Genomic DNA, 13,862 nt, shown 5'->3' with positions numbered 1-13,862 from the left:
CTACAGTGATTTCAGTGTACTGAACCACCTTAGATTAATAGCATAGAGCAATGCACTCCAGTACTAAAAGAAATCAAAGGGGCAACTTGACTTTCCGAGGATACGGCCGCATCAAGTATGTCTTCAAAGGAAACGCTTCATCTCCGACCAGGTAGAAAGGAATGCGGCCAATGTTCCCCAGTGGTGCATCAGGGGGAAATCCTTCATTCTTCGAAAAGATAATATGAGGCAGTTGGCTTTCGCTGAATACTCCACCATCTGAATTGCTCCCATGGTGCCCAATCTCCACATAAATGAACCTGAAAATGTTAAAACATTATTTCATCAAGCACTAGCATGCATGTCTTTCATGATTGTTTACATGCAGAGGCCAAAACAAATAGATAGCAACCGTCCATGCAAATACCACGGCCGCTGGAAGCTTTTTCATCCAGTGGCCGTGCAACTACAAAGCCTGAAATGTAACATCAGCTTTTTAAAGGCTAAAAATTACAGGACTGCTTTTTCACCATTTTACGCACAGTTACATGTACATACTGCCACTTCCTACTTTCTGTTGCATCGAGAGTAAATAAACATGTACCTGTAGCAGGCGTCGCTGACAGCAAGCATCGATTTACTGAAGAAGTGTTTGTAGTTATAGTCCTCACTTCCCGATTTGGTGTGTTTTCCATCAATTGCACCCACACAGTGGGGCATGTTCCAACTTTCCTCAAACTCTTTTGCAATCTGATGGAATGAAAATATCGATAACGGCTTTTGTGGGAATAACACACGTCATGTTTGTACAGCAAAAATTAAGGTAGACGTTGAACAGGCAGGCCAAATGTTCCAGGTTGAACGTATGCAACATGCATTTATAACGTAAATTTTACCTGTAGCCACTCGCCTGCACTTGATGGACGGGCAACGTATATAGGACCAAGTACATCCCAGAGCACCTGGCACACTGTCGACACAATATAGCACGCTGTCGAACGACCATTTAAAAAGTTGAAAGATGAGCAACGAAGTGTTTTACCTGCAGCCAAGAATCTGAGAAGAAATAAATGTAGAAGCAAGGAGAGTGCACGTTTTCATGGTGGTGTAGGATTTAAGTAATGAGAAAATGTCCATATTTAAAAAAAATAAACGTCACTCACAACATCCCCCTTTACGACATTTCGTCGGGTGGATTTTTGCAGTTACGACTAGTTCTTAATGTTAATTAGCGAGACAAACCTAATGCCATGAAGTGCATGCACGTACATAAACAATGACCCTTTGACACTATGCAATAAAAAAATTTATAGTAAACATTGCGTGTACCAAGCTAGCCGCATCTAACTGCGCGAAAAGTGTGAAATGCTCGCTCCTTACTTCACATTTCACAGCCACACTAAGCAAATGAATGCTCTGGACGATTCATAAGGCAACCTTACCTCAAAGTTTGTGCAAGTCGGTGCTCGGGACTGATTGCCTTCCGGAAGTTGGTGTCCTTTTTTTCAATATGATGTTTCACAAGGTGCAACAGCGTGTCAAAAGTACGTGGAGGCATCCTGATGTACCTACGGAGATACAAATGGCACTGCGTGAAGCGCTACAAAACACCTATGCACCCAAGGGCACATAAGCGAACGTTGTAATCAGAGTTGAACTCACTGTCGGTAAAACTCCACGTCTCGATCTCGTAGAAGAGGTAGCAGTTTGTTGGCCTGACCAAGGTTGGCGCGTTCCTGCAAAGCAGGCCGGACCCACCAACGTAACTGGCGTCGTCGTTGCTTCAGCGACGTTTTTTCCTCTTCTTTATGCATTGCAAGGCTGCTGCTTGCCAGAAGAGCTAGCAGCAGTGCTGCTTCTTGCTCACTTGACAGCATAGCGGCTTAAGATAACAGTTTAACCGCGCAAAACAAAAAGATCGAGCTCGTCACGGGCACACTAGTGTTGCGAGCCGCTGACAACTTCCGGGGAACGGCTGACCCGTTCCGCGCTCGCCCCGTAGTTTATTGTTCACTCGGTAGATGGCACGCTATGGCTATATTCGGCGAATGCGGCGGCGTGGGGCGCATCCAGTGCGAACAACGCTGCGTTTCGGCGGCAGGAGAATTTCGGTCGCTGTAAAAAGCGGATGCTTCAGTGTGAACTAGGCATTACTTCGGCTCCGTCTTGACTCACCCTTCATTATTATGGCCTGAGGTTGACAAATCAAGGCTGTTCGTGGAGGTCGCGTGCGTACATCTTGAAGGCACAGCCACGTGATTGCAGGTATCGTCTGAACGTTTCAACCGCACTCTTGGCGACATGCTGTCTATGTATGTCACCTCCGACTACACCAACTGGGATCTTATCCTTCCCTACGTAACATACGCTTACAACATGGCACCTCAAGCGACGACATGCTTTTCTCTCTTCTTTTAACTTTATGGTCGAGAGACATCACCTCCAATTGACACCATTCTCCCCTCCCGACCCAACTCATTCGACTACACCAACTGGGATCTTATCCTTCCCTACGTAACATACGCTTACAACATGGCACCTCAAGCGACGACATGCTTTTCTCTCTTCTTTTAACTTTATGGTCGAGAGACATCACCTCCAATTGACACCATTCTCCCCTCCCGACCCAACTCATTCGAAGGAACACCAGTTTCCGAAGCCGCTCGGTATGCGGAAGAATGTCGGAAATTAGCTCGCACACTTATAACACAAGAACAAGGGCTACAGAAATTTCGTCACAACGATAGACGGTCCCACTACCAGTTTTCGCCCAACTTTCTGGTTAGATTATGGGTGCCTCCCACTGCTGCTCCTGGTACCTTTACAAAGTTTTTCAGCAGGTACCATGGACCTTATCACGTCATAGAGCAAACTTCCGCTGTCATCTATCTCATCGAACCCCTCACGCCCACTGTGGACCTGCGTCACCGAGGCCCCGAAATCGTACACGTGGATTGTCTCAAACCGTATAACGAACCACTTGTCCTCACGACACCTTAGAACACCTACTTGGCTCCGTATACAGCGAGGGGGAAATATGTAATGAAGAAGTAGTGGGTCATGGAAAGCTCGGCAATTACATCGTCAGTGCTATGCACGAAACGGTCGCCCCAGGCGTTGTCGGTGCTATCGCTGGCGAGGCCTACGCTCCTTCCTGGTGTCAGATAACAGTTCTGGCTGTCTCAGTTGTTTATTATAAAATCAACAAAAGTGCAACCTGAAGATAAAAAGTAATACACCCGGAAGGAATTAGCAAATTGGTTTCGACGTAATATTGCACCCACTATGAACAATTAGTTTATTATCTTAGAAGCAGCAGGAATTGAAAGTATCTGGCAATATATATATATATATATATATATATATAGGGAAAGAAGCGTATACCTAAGGGCTCGTTTTTCCGTGTTTTTAACACAATATTAATGAGATATAACAGACAGTAATGCCAAGGAATGTACAGGGGAAGTTATTAAAATCAATGGAATATAAATAAGAAGAAAGAAAAGTGGATGAAAAAATTACCAACTGTGAGCAGGAATCGAACCTACCCAAAAAAGTGGATGGAGGGAGGGCCGCTGTGATAGCTCAGTGGTTAGAGCATCGAACGCGTAATTCGAAGGTCGTAGGTTCGATTCCTGCTCACAGTTGGTAATTTTTTCATCCACTTTTCTTTCTTCTTATTTATATTCCATTGATTTTAATAACTTCCCCTGTACATTCCTTGGCATTACTGTCTGTTATATCTCATATATATATATATATATATATATATGCGTATCATATTTTTGACAAAAAAAGAGCAGTTGTAGATACAGTAAAGAATAATTTGAAATAAGTATATTGAAACAAACACATATTTTGAAGTGCTGCCTCATTACTCTCCCATTCCCCTCCACATGCACACGCCAATATATAAGAATAATATTATTAATAATTCTATTATTATTTTAATTATTATTATTATTATTATTATTATTCTCGGGTGTTTTACCTTCCAAAACCACATAATATTTCAGACATGCCATAGCGGGGCACTTAAGAAATTTTTACCACCTGGGGTTTCCACTCGGTGGCGGACACGCACGAAGAAGAAAAAAAGTAAGTCATCATCATTGTCACTGTTAGGCACTCGCGCTTTGCATCAGGAAAAGACGATGACGGCGCACTCTAGGGTTTTATCAAGTGGGCTGCAGCTAACTTGGAGCAGGCAATATAGCATTGCAGAAGTTCCCAGGGAGACCTGGTGGTCGTGCTGAAAGAATGAGGGAGAAACTGAACGTTCGAAGCAGTTGCAAAAGCATGGACACAAGCGCCTCCACCAGAACTGGCTGTGGTATCCTGGATGCCTCCAGACGCAGTAGCCATGAACGAGATGATGTACCCACCATCGCAGCTAAAGCATCGGCCCACGCTAAGCTTTGAATTGCACTGGCTTTGGCAACAGCCACGGGGGTCACTTTTCTCGTTTTCGCCGATGTCTCGACCAAGCTTGTCACCACGGCTACTATCATGTGCTTCTGCCTGGTCTCGTCAACTATGTACCACCTCGAATGAGGCGTATAAACCATTTGGCGTGCTGCCGGTGTGGCACGGCACCTGTACCGAGGCGGTAGGTTCGTTCGATTCACCTGCACCGGTCGGAACCGGTTCATGGCTGTGCACGCGAAGCTCAGAAATTGTGCAGCGTGAGTTCAGCGGTGTAGGCACAGCACGACACCCGAAATAAATGACGATGTGCCAACCAGGTGTTGGCCTTATTTCTTTTCGGTTAATTTACACCATTCAGCAAACACTGACCTATGGCGAAACGCACATGCGGACAGTTTATGAGGCGCGAACATCTTGGCAAAACACACCACATTTGTAGAGGCGGGTACGGCATCTAAGCCACCTACGTCTAAGTGCTGCGTCGTCTGCTCAGCTGCACGCGCGCCTGCACCAAGCCGGCACCGTCAGCGAAGAAGGTGCAGGAAAATCGTGAACCGGTGCTGCACCTCTTCTGCACCTTTCGAAACGAATGGCAGGGTTCAGCGGTCGTCAATGCTGCACCGCTGAAACGAATGGCAAGGTGCAGCACCTCGTGAACTGGTTCACGTGGTGCAGGCGAATCGAACGGACCTGGTTTCTTCCACTTCCAGCTTCCGCCCGCTTGGTGCGTGACATCTTGGAAGGCGAAGTGCGAACGTACAGAACATGCACTGATGGCAAGACGTAAATTTATTTGGTGTTTAATTGATGATGTTTATACATCATTATTCTACAACACAGGAAATAAAGGATGACATAGAACAAATACAAGGTGGATACCGCGGTCTTCTGTGGGGTGTTCATAATAATGGTTTTATGATATTTTAGAATGTTCCTTTTTGGTGGCATTGCAGCAGCGAAAAAAATTCGATCGCGTGAAGGAGGCGCAAAAAATCCACTGGCTTGGCTGATGACACTGCAAAGCTGTTGCATTAAAGTTATCTTGATACTGATGGTGCATTTGGAAGCTCACTGTTTTAAATTATTATGACCCACGGAATGGTTCGATGAGGCTTTACAGCGGAATTGTTCAACATGCGAGACACAGCACCGCCTCTTTCTCGTAAAGGCACCGTAAATCAATGGCTGCATTCGCTAGGGGAAGCCGGGCCACCCGGAATGTCGGATCCGCTACAACGCCATTTGGTCGATAGACTGAAGCTCTGTTCATTGCAGGCTTGCTTTTATCGGCGAGGGCCTAACCCACAAAGGCAATCAGCAGTTCGCTCTCTTCGAAGGCCCATGATGTCATTCTCTTTCTCGTGAGGACTCGGACAGGAATGCAGCGCGAACAAACGCAAATATCTTCGCGCTTGGGGGACCAGGATAAGCTGAACTACGAGACTGACGACGCGTTCAGAAAGCAAGCGTTGGCGGCGGGTGCTCTGCTGCTTACGACAGGCGCGTGCTTGTGGTGGTGGTGATTTTAAGAAGAAGAAAAAGGCACTTAATACCTTTCTTCCTCTTGTGCGACATGGCACAGTGCCTTGTAGGGGAGGAAGGAAGGGGAGGTAAAAATAGTGGAAAGATGTAGAAAAAGAAATACAACAGGCAAGTGACCGAAAAAAATCACAGCATATCCATGAAGTGAACGATGACAAGTGGGCGATTTTCCGGGGGATCCTTAACTGTGAATTCTCCCGCACAATGCCAGCGCTGCCGTTTCACTGCAGCTGCATGAGCCCTCGCAGCCTCTGGATCAGCTTGCCGACGTTTCCGTGCCACTGCAGCTTCACGATCCCGCAAGTCTGGTCCGCTTCTCTACGCTGCCATGCTGCAGCCGCTCTGTGAGCCTGAAACTCTGGACTGCGTTGGCACGCAGCCGCGCTGCGCAATCCATGACCACCGCCGTCTAAAGAGAGAAAGAGCACCGTACCCCCAGCGGTCTTTTTTTTTCAAACCGTAGCACGCGCCAGGAGCGAGCGCTGGCACCGCCTCGCCCCCTACCGGGTGCTTCCAGTACTAACGTGTCACGCCAACAGACAGGGGACTAGCTCGACCCTAAGGAGCTTCGCCCCTCAAATAAGGAGATACGAAATTTCGGGGCCGGTCGTAGGTTCCGAGGACGGGGCACCACAGCGAGAGCCTCACGGCGTCAGGAGGTCGCGGATGGTGAACCAGTCAGCGAGATCTATTCTCGCGTCGGAGAACGCACGTGGCACGACCGTTCAGCTTGAAATCCCCCGAGCAACTCCACGTGGGTGTGCGCGTGGTTGAAAACAAGCAGGCGTGCGGTTCATCTACACTCTCCCACCTCTGCCACTCGAACCGTTCGTGACCAGAAGAAACGGCGCTGGCGCAAATGGTTTCTCCGAGCAGAGACCCGAGGCAAACGGCGCCGCCACCCAGCGTCATGCAGACAAAACCATCATGGGGGTTGCCCCAGCTTGACGTCTGGTTCTTCGGCGCCGACGACGAGTTGCCGTCCTCCTTCGCGCTCTCTCAATAAATATTCCACTCGCCGTGCGGCGATATCAAATATATGTTCACTCTCGGCTGGATATTGCTGCCAGCGTCGTCGTTGAGGTCGGCGTCCTTCATCGTTTAGGTATACGTCATCATCATCATCATCATCATCATCATCATCATCATCATCATCATCATCATCAGCCTGACTACGTCCACTGCAGGACAAAGGTCTCTCCCATGTTCCGCCAGTTAACCCGGTCCTGTGCTTGCTGGTGCCAATTTATACCCGCAGACTTCTTAATCTCATCTGCCCACCTAACATTCTGTCTCCCCCTAACCCGCTTGCCTTCTCTGGGAATCCAGTTAGTTACCCTTAAGGACCAGCGGTTATCCTGTTTACGCGCCACATGCCCTGCCCATGTCAATTTCCTCTTCTTGATTTTAACTACGATATCCATAACCCCCGTTTGTTGCCTAATCCACTCTGCCCTCTTCTTGTCTCTTAAGGTTACACCTATCATTTTCTTTCAATTGCTCGCTGCGTCGTCCTCAATTTAAGCTGAACCCTCTTTGTAAGTCTCCAAGTTTCTGCTTCGTAGCTAAGTACCGGCAAGATACAGCTGTTATACACCTTCCTCTTGAGGGATAGTGGCAATCTACCTGTCATAATTTGAGAGTGCTTGCGGAGTATGCTCCACCCCATTCTTATTCTTCTAGTTACTTCAATGTCGTGGTTCGGCTCCACGGTTATTACTTGCCCTAAGTAGACATAGTCTTTTACAACTTGAAGTGCACTATTACCTATCTCAAAGCGCTGCTCTTTTTCGAGGTTGTTGTACATTACTTTCGTTTTCTGCAGATTCATTTTAAGACCCACCTTTCTGCTCTCTTTGTCTCACTCCGTAATCATGAGTTGCAATTCGTCCCCTGAGTTACTCAGAAATGCAATGTCATCGGTGAAGCGCAGGTTACTAAGGTACTCTCCATTAACTCTTTTCCCAAACTGTTCCCATTCTAGGCATCATAAACCTCCTGAAAGCACGTGGTAAATAGCATTGGGGAGATTGTGTCCCTCTGCCTTACACCCTTCTTGATTGGTATTCTGTTGCTTTTTTTATGAAGCACTATGGTAGCAGTTGATCCCCTATAGATTTCTTCCAGGATGTTTATATATACTTCATTGACGCCCTGATTCCGCAGTGTCTGCATGACGGCTGATATTTCTACTGAATCAAACGCCTTCTCCTAGTCTATGAAGGCTATGTATAGTGGTTGGTTATATTCTGAGAATTTCTCTATTACCTAATTTATAGTGTGAATGTGGTGGATTTATTTATTTATTTTTTATTTTTTATTTATTATTATTATTCATTTGAATACTTTCCATGCCCGAAGGCTTTACAAAAAGGAGTGGGGGTTATACAACAAAAAGTAAGTGAAATGTTACATATGCTGCAAAATGGAGAGTTTCAAGTTTGCAGGGTCGATGAGGGATGTGGTGGCAGCGGAAAGGCAGTTCCAGTATTTGCTTGTTCGGGGAACGAAGGAATCACTGTAGTGGTTTGTTCGACAAAATGGCACACCTACTTTAAAGCAATGATCGAAACGAGGTGAAATGTAAGAGGGGGAAGAGAGAAGGCTCTCTTTTAAAGATGGATTGTAATGATACATTTTATGAAAAAGAGAAAGGCGAGAGCATTTTAAACGGAACGATAAGTCGGTTAGGTTCAGAGTTTTTTCATGGCTGTGACGCTGGCATGACGGGAATAATTGCACAAAATGAAACGGGCTGTGCGGTTTTCAACGGCTTCTAGAGTGAGAGTTAGGGTTACTTGACCGGGATCCGAGATGGCGCATGCGTATTCCAGTTTAGAGCGTACTAACGTTTTGTAAAGGTTTAGTTTCACTGACATGGGTACGGAAGAAAAGTTTCGTCGCAAATATCCGAGCATGCGGTTAGCATTATTAGTGACGTATTCGACGTGTTTCTGCCAGGATAGATTGTTAGTAATGTTAAGCCCAAGATATTTATACGAGTGCACTGAGGATAAGGGAGCATCATTAAGAAGATACATGCAAGTGTTAGAAGCTGAAGTTTTTCGAGATACACGTATGCTTTTACATTTGGTTGAATTAAGTTTCATCCGCCAGTCACGACACCAAAGAGACACGTTATCTAGGTCATTCTGAAGTCTGATAGAATCAGTTGGGTTAGTGATTTTGGAATACAGCACACAATCATCAGCAAATAATTTAATGGTTGAAAACTTAACACAGTCAGGAAGGTCGTTTATATAAATCAAAAATAACAATGGACCTAACACAAAGCCCTGCGGCACCCCTGATGTTACGGCAGAGGTATCGGAAGAATAGTTGTTAGCAGTGACATATTGCGACCTGTTAGAGAGAAAGGAGTTAATCCAGCCAAGCACATTAGGGTCAAGGTTCAATTGATTTATTTTAACGAGGAGAAGTTCATGAGAAATGGTATTGAGCGCCTTATGAAAATCAAGAAAAATGCAATGAGTGTCGTAACCTTCGTCAGAATTGGCAAAGAGATCGTTAGTGAAAGATACTAGTTGGGTTTCGCATGAAAATGTTCTCCTGAAGTCGTGTTGGGAAGGATGAAAGAAGGAATTTGTTTCAAGGAAGTCCATTAAATGAGAGAAAATAATATGTTCGAGTAGCTTACAGGAAATGCTTGTGAGAGATATTCGTCGATAGTTTTCTGGAAGATGCGGGTTACCTGACTTATAGACGGGAACCACCTTTCCAGAATTCCAATCAGCGGGTAGCGATGAACACTGTAATGACTGATGAAAAAGCTTTGCAAGGACAATGGATGAATACACTTCTGTTAATTTCAACATTTTAGAGGAAATTTCATCGGGGCCTGCAGAAGAAGACATTTTTAAACCCTGAATTAGCCTAGTTAAGCCCACCCAGCCAACGAAAATTGGTTCCATGGGCGGAAAATCGGCGTGGGGTACATGGGGTTATAATGAAGGGGCTGTTGTTTGAAATACTGAAGAAAAAGCATTATTTAGAACCGTGCAGCATTGGTCGGGTGGTACAACCAGGTCAGAACATGTTAATTGAATATTAGATTGAGATTCACCTCTCATTATGCTCCAAAATTTGCGGGGATTAGTCTAAAGAAGAGCAAGCAGTGTGGAATTAAAAAATGTTGTTTTTGCGTTGCTGACAGCGTCGTTATATTCCTTGTTTATGCTATAGTACTCAGACCAACGGCTGGGGAGGTTAGAAGATTTAGCACTTCGGAACAGACCCTTCTTTTTTTTGCGGAGTCGGCGTAAAGTGGAACTAAACCAAGGAGAGCGAGGTTTAGTGCAAATTCTTCTGGTGGGTACATGTTCGTTGAGCAAAGATAATAATTTGTTTTTGAAACGCAACCAGTTATCATTGACAGATCGTTCTTCATAGTTAGTTATGAATTCCTTGATAAAACGTTCCATTTCTGCTGTAATTAGTGCTGTGTTGGCACGCGAATAATCCCTAATAATTTTGAAAACACAGGTTGATGTTGACCGCGTGGGCTCAAGAACAAGCTGAGTGAGGTTAAAGTCCGTACACAAATTCAAAAATTCTATATTTTCTGGTAAGTTTTGTTTTACGCTAACGGAGTCTGCACGCCATGCAATACCTGAAAAATTGAAATCACACATAAGGATCAAGGGGGAATTGGGATAGCATACAATCAGCAGATTCAGAACATCATGGAGTTCAGAACAAAAGGAGGGGGAAGGAGCTGGGGATCGATAACATGCACACAAAATATAGTCACGACAGGAAAAAATGATTCGCACACATACTATTTCTAAGGATGACCTGATCGGAACCACAGAGGAATTAAACGCTTCATTGACAGCAACGAGCACGCCCTGACCGATACGGACGTCACGGTCATAACGATATGTTCTGTACGCCTTATAGCAGTCAAATATTTCACTACTTTTTATTTTTGCTGAGAGCCACGTTTCGGTTAATAAGATAATATCGGCTGAGCAAGAATCGATGGCTGAAGAGAGGGTGGCACGCTTATTCATGACGCTTCGAATGTTGGTGAAAAGAAACGATACATTGCTTAGATTGGATTTGGGAAGAGATTGCTAGGATGATTCCGGAGAGGGACTGCTCGCGGAAGCGCCGCCACTATCAGGAGGCTGTGTACCACGAGGAACGCCTGTCTGACGGGAGCTATCAAGCGCGTGAACGCTGTTGGTTATTGCGCAGTATCCATATTGCTTCTTATTCATCACAAGTTTGTTGTATCGAAGCGAAAAAGATTGCCCGTTTGCTTTTCCGAATTCGATAAGCTTTTTCCTGCAATGCCGAGTAGCTTGGCAGAAGTCCTCACTCAAAGAAAAATCTGTATTTTTAAGCTTGCTTTTTAGTGACAGGATGTGGTCCTTTGTTTTAAAAGACCAGAATTTGGTTATTATTGGGCGAGTCTTACTTGCCGCAAAAGAGCCTAACCTATGCGCCATGGAAATCGCTCCTCCGAGTAGTTCAAATTCAAGAAAACGCGAGCAAATATATCCCGGATGTGACCTTCAGATTCCGCCCAGGTCTCAGATGAATTGTCAGAGATTCCATAAAAAATGAGGTTATCTCTGCGCGATCTGTCCTCTAGTTCATTCAGGCGAGAGGTAAATTCGGCGCTCTGCGCAAACTGCCTCTGAGACAGTCCGTTGGATTTCGGTTGCAGCTGGCACTACATCTATAGGTTTTCAACGATAGATTGAACGGTTTCTAGCCTGGCGGCAAGATCTGATACCTTTGCTGCGAGTGCTGCTTGAGTTTTCTACAGATCGGCAAATGCCTTCATTACCTCCTCATGATGGTGGTCGCGTTTGGAAGAGAGGGCAGCAATAGCGGCAAGCAATTCATTGTGCTGTGAGGTAGAATCAACACGATTGGGCCCGGGGTTTAGCTCGACGTCTCCACAGAGAAAGAGCAACTTACAAACAAAAATACAGTCACACAAAATTTCATGAAGTACACTTGGGCACGGGAGCAGCAGCAAAAATGCGTTATTAGAGCGCTTACAGTGTATAGATGGGGCGGTACCAACCTGCACAAAGAAGGGCGGTGCGTTGAAAGGCGAACGCATCGTAGCTGCTCTCCCGTGCCCACTGAAGGACGACAGGTGATGCCAATCGTTTAAGTCGGCCCGATTAGGTGATGTCCACGACGATGGTGCTGCTGGGCTGGTTACTGGAGTAGTCACCGTCTCCATCCAAGGTTGAAAGTAAAGCCGATCCTGTGCGGTACTTGTTTCCACGACGAATGGAGCAGTAGACGCTGGAAGCACAGCTGCGTCACCCTGGTTAGGATTCCATGCGCCGAACAGGAAAAACTGCACAAATAAGGGCGGTGCGTTGAAAGGCGAAGGCATCGTAGCTGCTCTCCCGTGCCCAATTGTGATTGTTGAGTAGTCTGTTCGAAATCCTGCTTGTTCCTTTGGTTCATTGAATTCTAATGTTTTCTTTATTCTGTTAGCAATTACCTTTGTAAATAGCTTGTTTACTACAGAGACCAAGTTAATCGGCCTGTAATTCTTCAAGTCCTTGTCATCTCCTCTCTTCTGTATTAGAATGATGTTAGCGTTCTTCCAAGACTCTGGTACTCTTCCCGTCAGGAGACACCTCATAAACAGGGTGGCTAGTTTTTCTAACACAATCTGTCCTCTATCTTTCAGCAGATCTGATGTTACCTGATCCTCACCAGCAGCTTTGCCTCTTTGCATGCTCTCCAAAGCTTTTCTGACTTCTTCTATCATTACTAGTGGGGTGTCATCTGGGTTACTGCTAGTTATTATAGTAATAAAGTCATGGTTGTCCCGGCTACTGTACAGATCTCTGTAAAACTCCTCCGCTCTTTTAACTTTCCTATCCATATTGGTAGTTATTTTGGTAGTTATATTGGTAGTTATAGTACGTATCTGTACAAAAAACAACTCAAGAAAAAATAGTAATTGAGAAAAATACTCCGGTATGCGTAATCGAATGCCTGACCACTTTCTTGTGAGTGCGAGGCCTTAGCCACTGAAACATGACGGAGAACCTCCTTGAAGGTGGAAACACCAAGCTATTTATATCTACCACATACCACTGGCAACGCCCATCTCGGTAGAACTAAGGTGTTTTCAGCATTAGCAGCCAGATTGCGCAATGAGCGCGCGTCACCAGATTGTCATGACGTGGCGGCGCACACTCTCTTCTACCATTCGTACTTTTCCCAGCAGAGAAGAAAGGGGGGTGAACACTCACGCGTGCCCACGGTTATCTCGAGGTTGGGAGAGAAGTACACCTTGAGGTTTCACCGGAACCATTCTGTTGTAGTTACCGGGCACGCAAAGGTCACTGCACTAGCTGCACAGTCTCAGTTTGCGAAAAGGACGTGCTTTTGAGACACAGTGAACTATCAACTGAGACACTTATACGTGTGAGGCACACGGAGCACGTACGCAAGCATCCTCTCGTAAGCAATACAGTTTTTCCGATAAATAAACGCTGAAATCTATTTTTCTCCTTTAAGCATTGCGAGAACAACGGCATATCGATGTGCTAGCTGAATAATATCCCAATTCTTAGCGAAATTGGATTGTTTAATACCAGCACCCAGTAACTTCAAACGTTTAAATCACCCCGAGTAAAACCTTACAATTCAAAATATTTTCTTCGTGCGCATACAGCCCTCATTTAACACTGTAATTAACATATGGAGTAAACGTTGCGCGTACATCTGACATATTGAGTTCCACATTTCCACTTGAAATAGGTCCGTGCCATTCTTAGTGTTCTTCCAATAGTATAGCAGAAACTACACGCTTCGTATAATGGGCCAAAATGATTATAACTATGCGTATTGACGCACTAAACACATAGAACATAACTTTCGCCAACAAGGTGCCGCGATTCAGC

At 45.4% G+C, this 13,862-nt stretch overlaps 1 protein-coding gene and 1 non-coding gene across 2 annotated transcripts; one reads left to right on the top strand and one right to left on the bottom strand.

The window, feature by feature from the left end:
• Positions 1–71: 71 nt before the first annotated feature.
• On the bottom strand, positions 72–1,960 carry LOC119177314 (uncharacterized). Its single transcript, XM_037428775.2, has 5 exons — positions 1,642–1,960; positions 1,422–1,547; positions 876–1,035; positions 584–729; positions 72–299 (listed from the first exon to the last, which is right to left on the bottom strand). Exons 1-5 carry the CDS (start codon positions 1,854–1,856, stop codon positions 74–76), a joined length of 873 nt encoding a protein of 290 aa, XP_037284672.2. The 5' UTR covers positions 1,857–1,960; the 3' UTR covers positions 72–73.
• A 1,593-nt stretch (positions 1,961–3,553) lies between these two features.
• On the top strand, positions 3,554–3,626 carry TRNAT-CGU (transfer RNA threonine (anticodon CGU)). Its single transcript has one exon. It is a non-coding gene; the product is annotated as a tRNA-Thr (tRNA).
• Positions 3,627–13,862: the final 10,236 nt, after the last annotated feature.

Source organism: Rhipicephalus microplus, chromosome X, assembly GCF_043290135.1.
Source record: "Rhipicephalus microplus isolate Deutch F79 chromosome X, USDA_Rmic, whole genome shotgun sequence".
In the NCBI taxonomy this organism is placed as follows: domain Eukaryota; kingdom Metazoa; phylum Arthropoda; class Arachnida; order Ixodida; family Ixodidae; genus Rhipicephalus; species Rhipicephalus microplus.
This window is presented reverse-complemented; position numbering and strand designations above follow the sequence as displayed.

What these genes read in the sequence shown, in the direction of transcription:
- LOC119177314 (XM_037428775.2), bottom strand. Translation starts at nt 1,856, where the DNA reads ATGCTGTCAAGTGAGCAAGAAGCAGCACTGCTGCTAGCTCTTCTGGCA. An exon ending in GACGTGGAGTTTTACCGACA is followed by an intron (nt 1,548 to 1,641) that starts GTGAGTTCAACT and finishes GTATCTCCGTAG; the next exon opens with GTACATCAGGATGCCTCCAC. An exon ending in CGACTTGCACAAACTTTGAG is followed by an intron (nt 1,036 to 1,421) that starts GTAAGGTTGCCT and finishes ATTTCTTCTCAG; the next exon opens with ATTCTTGGCTGCAGGTAAAA.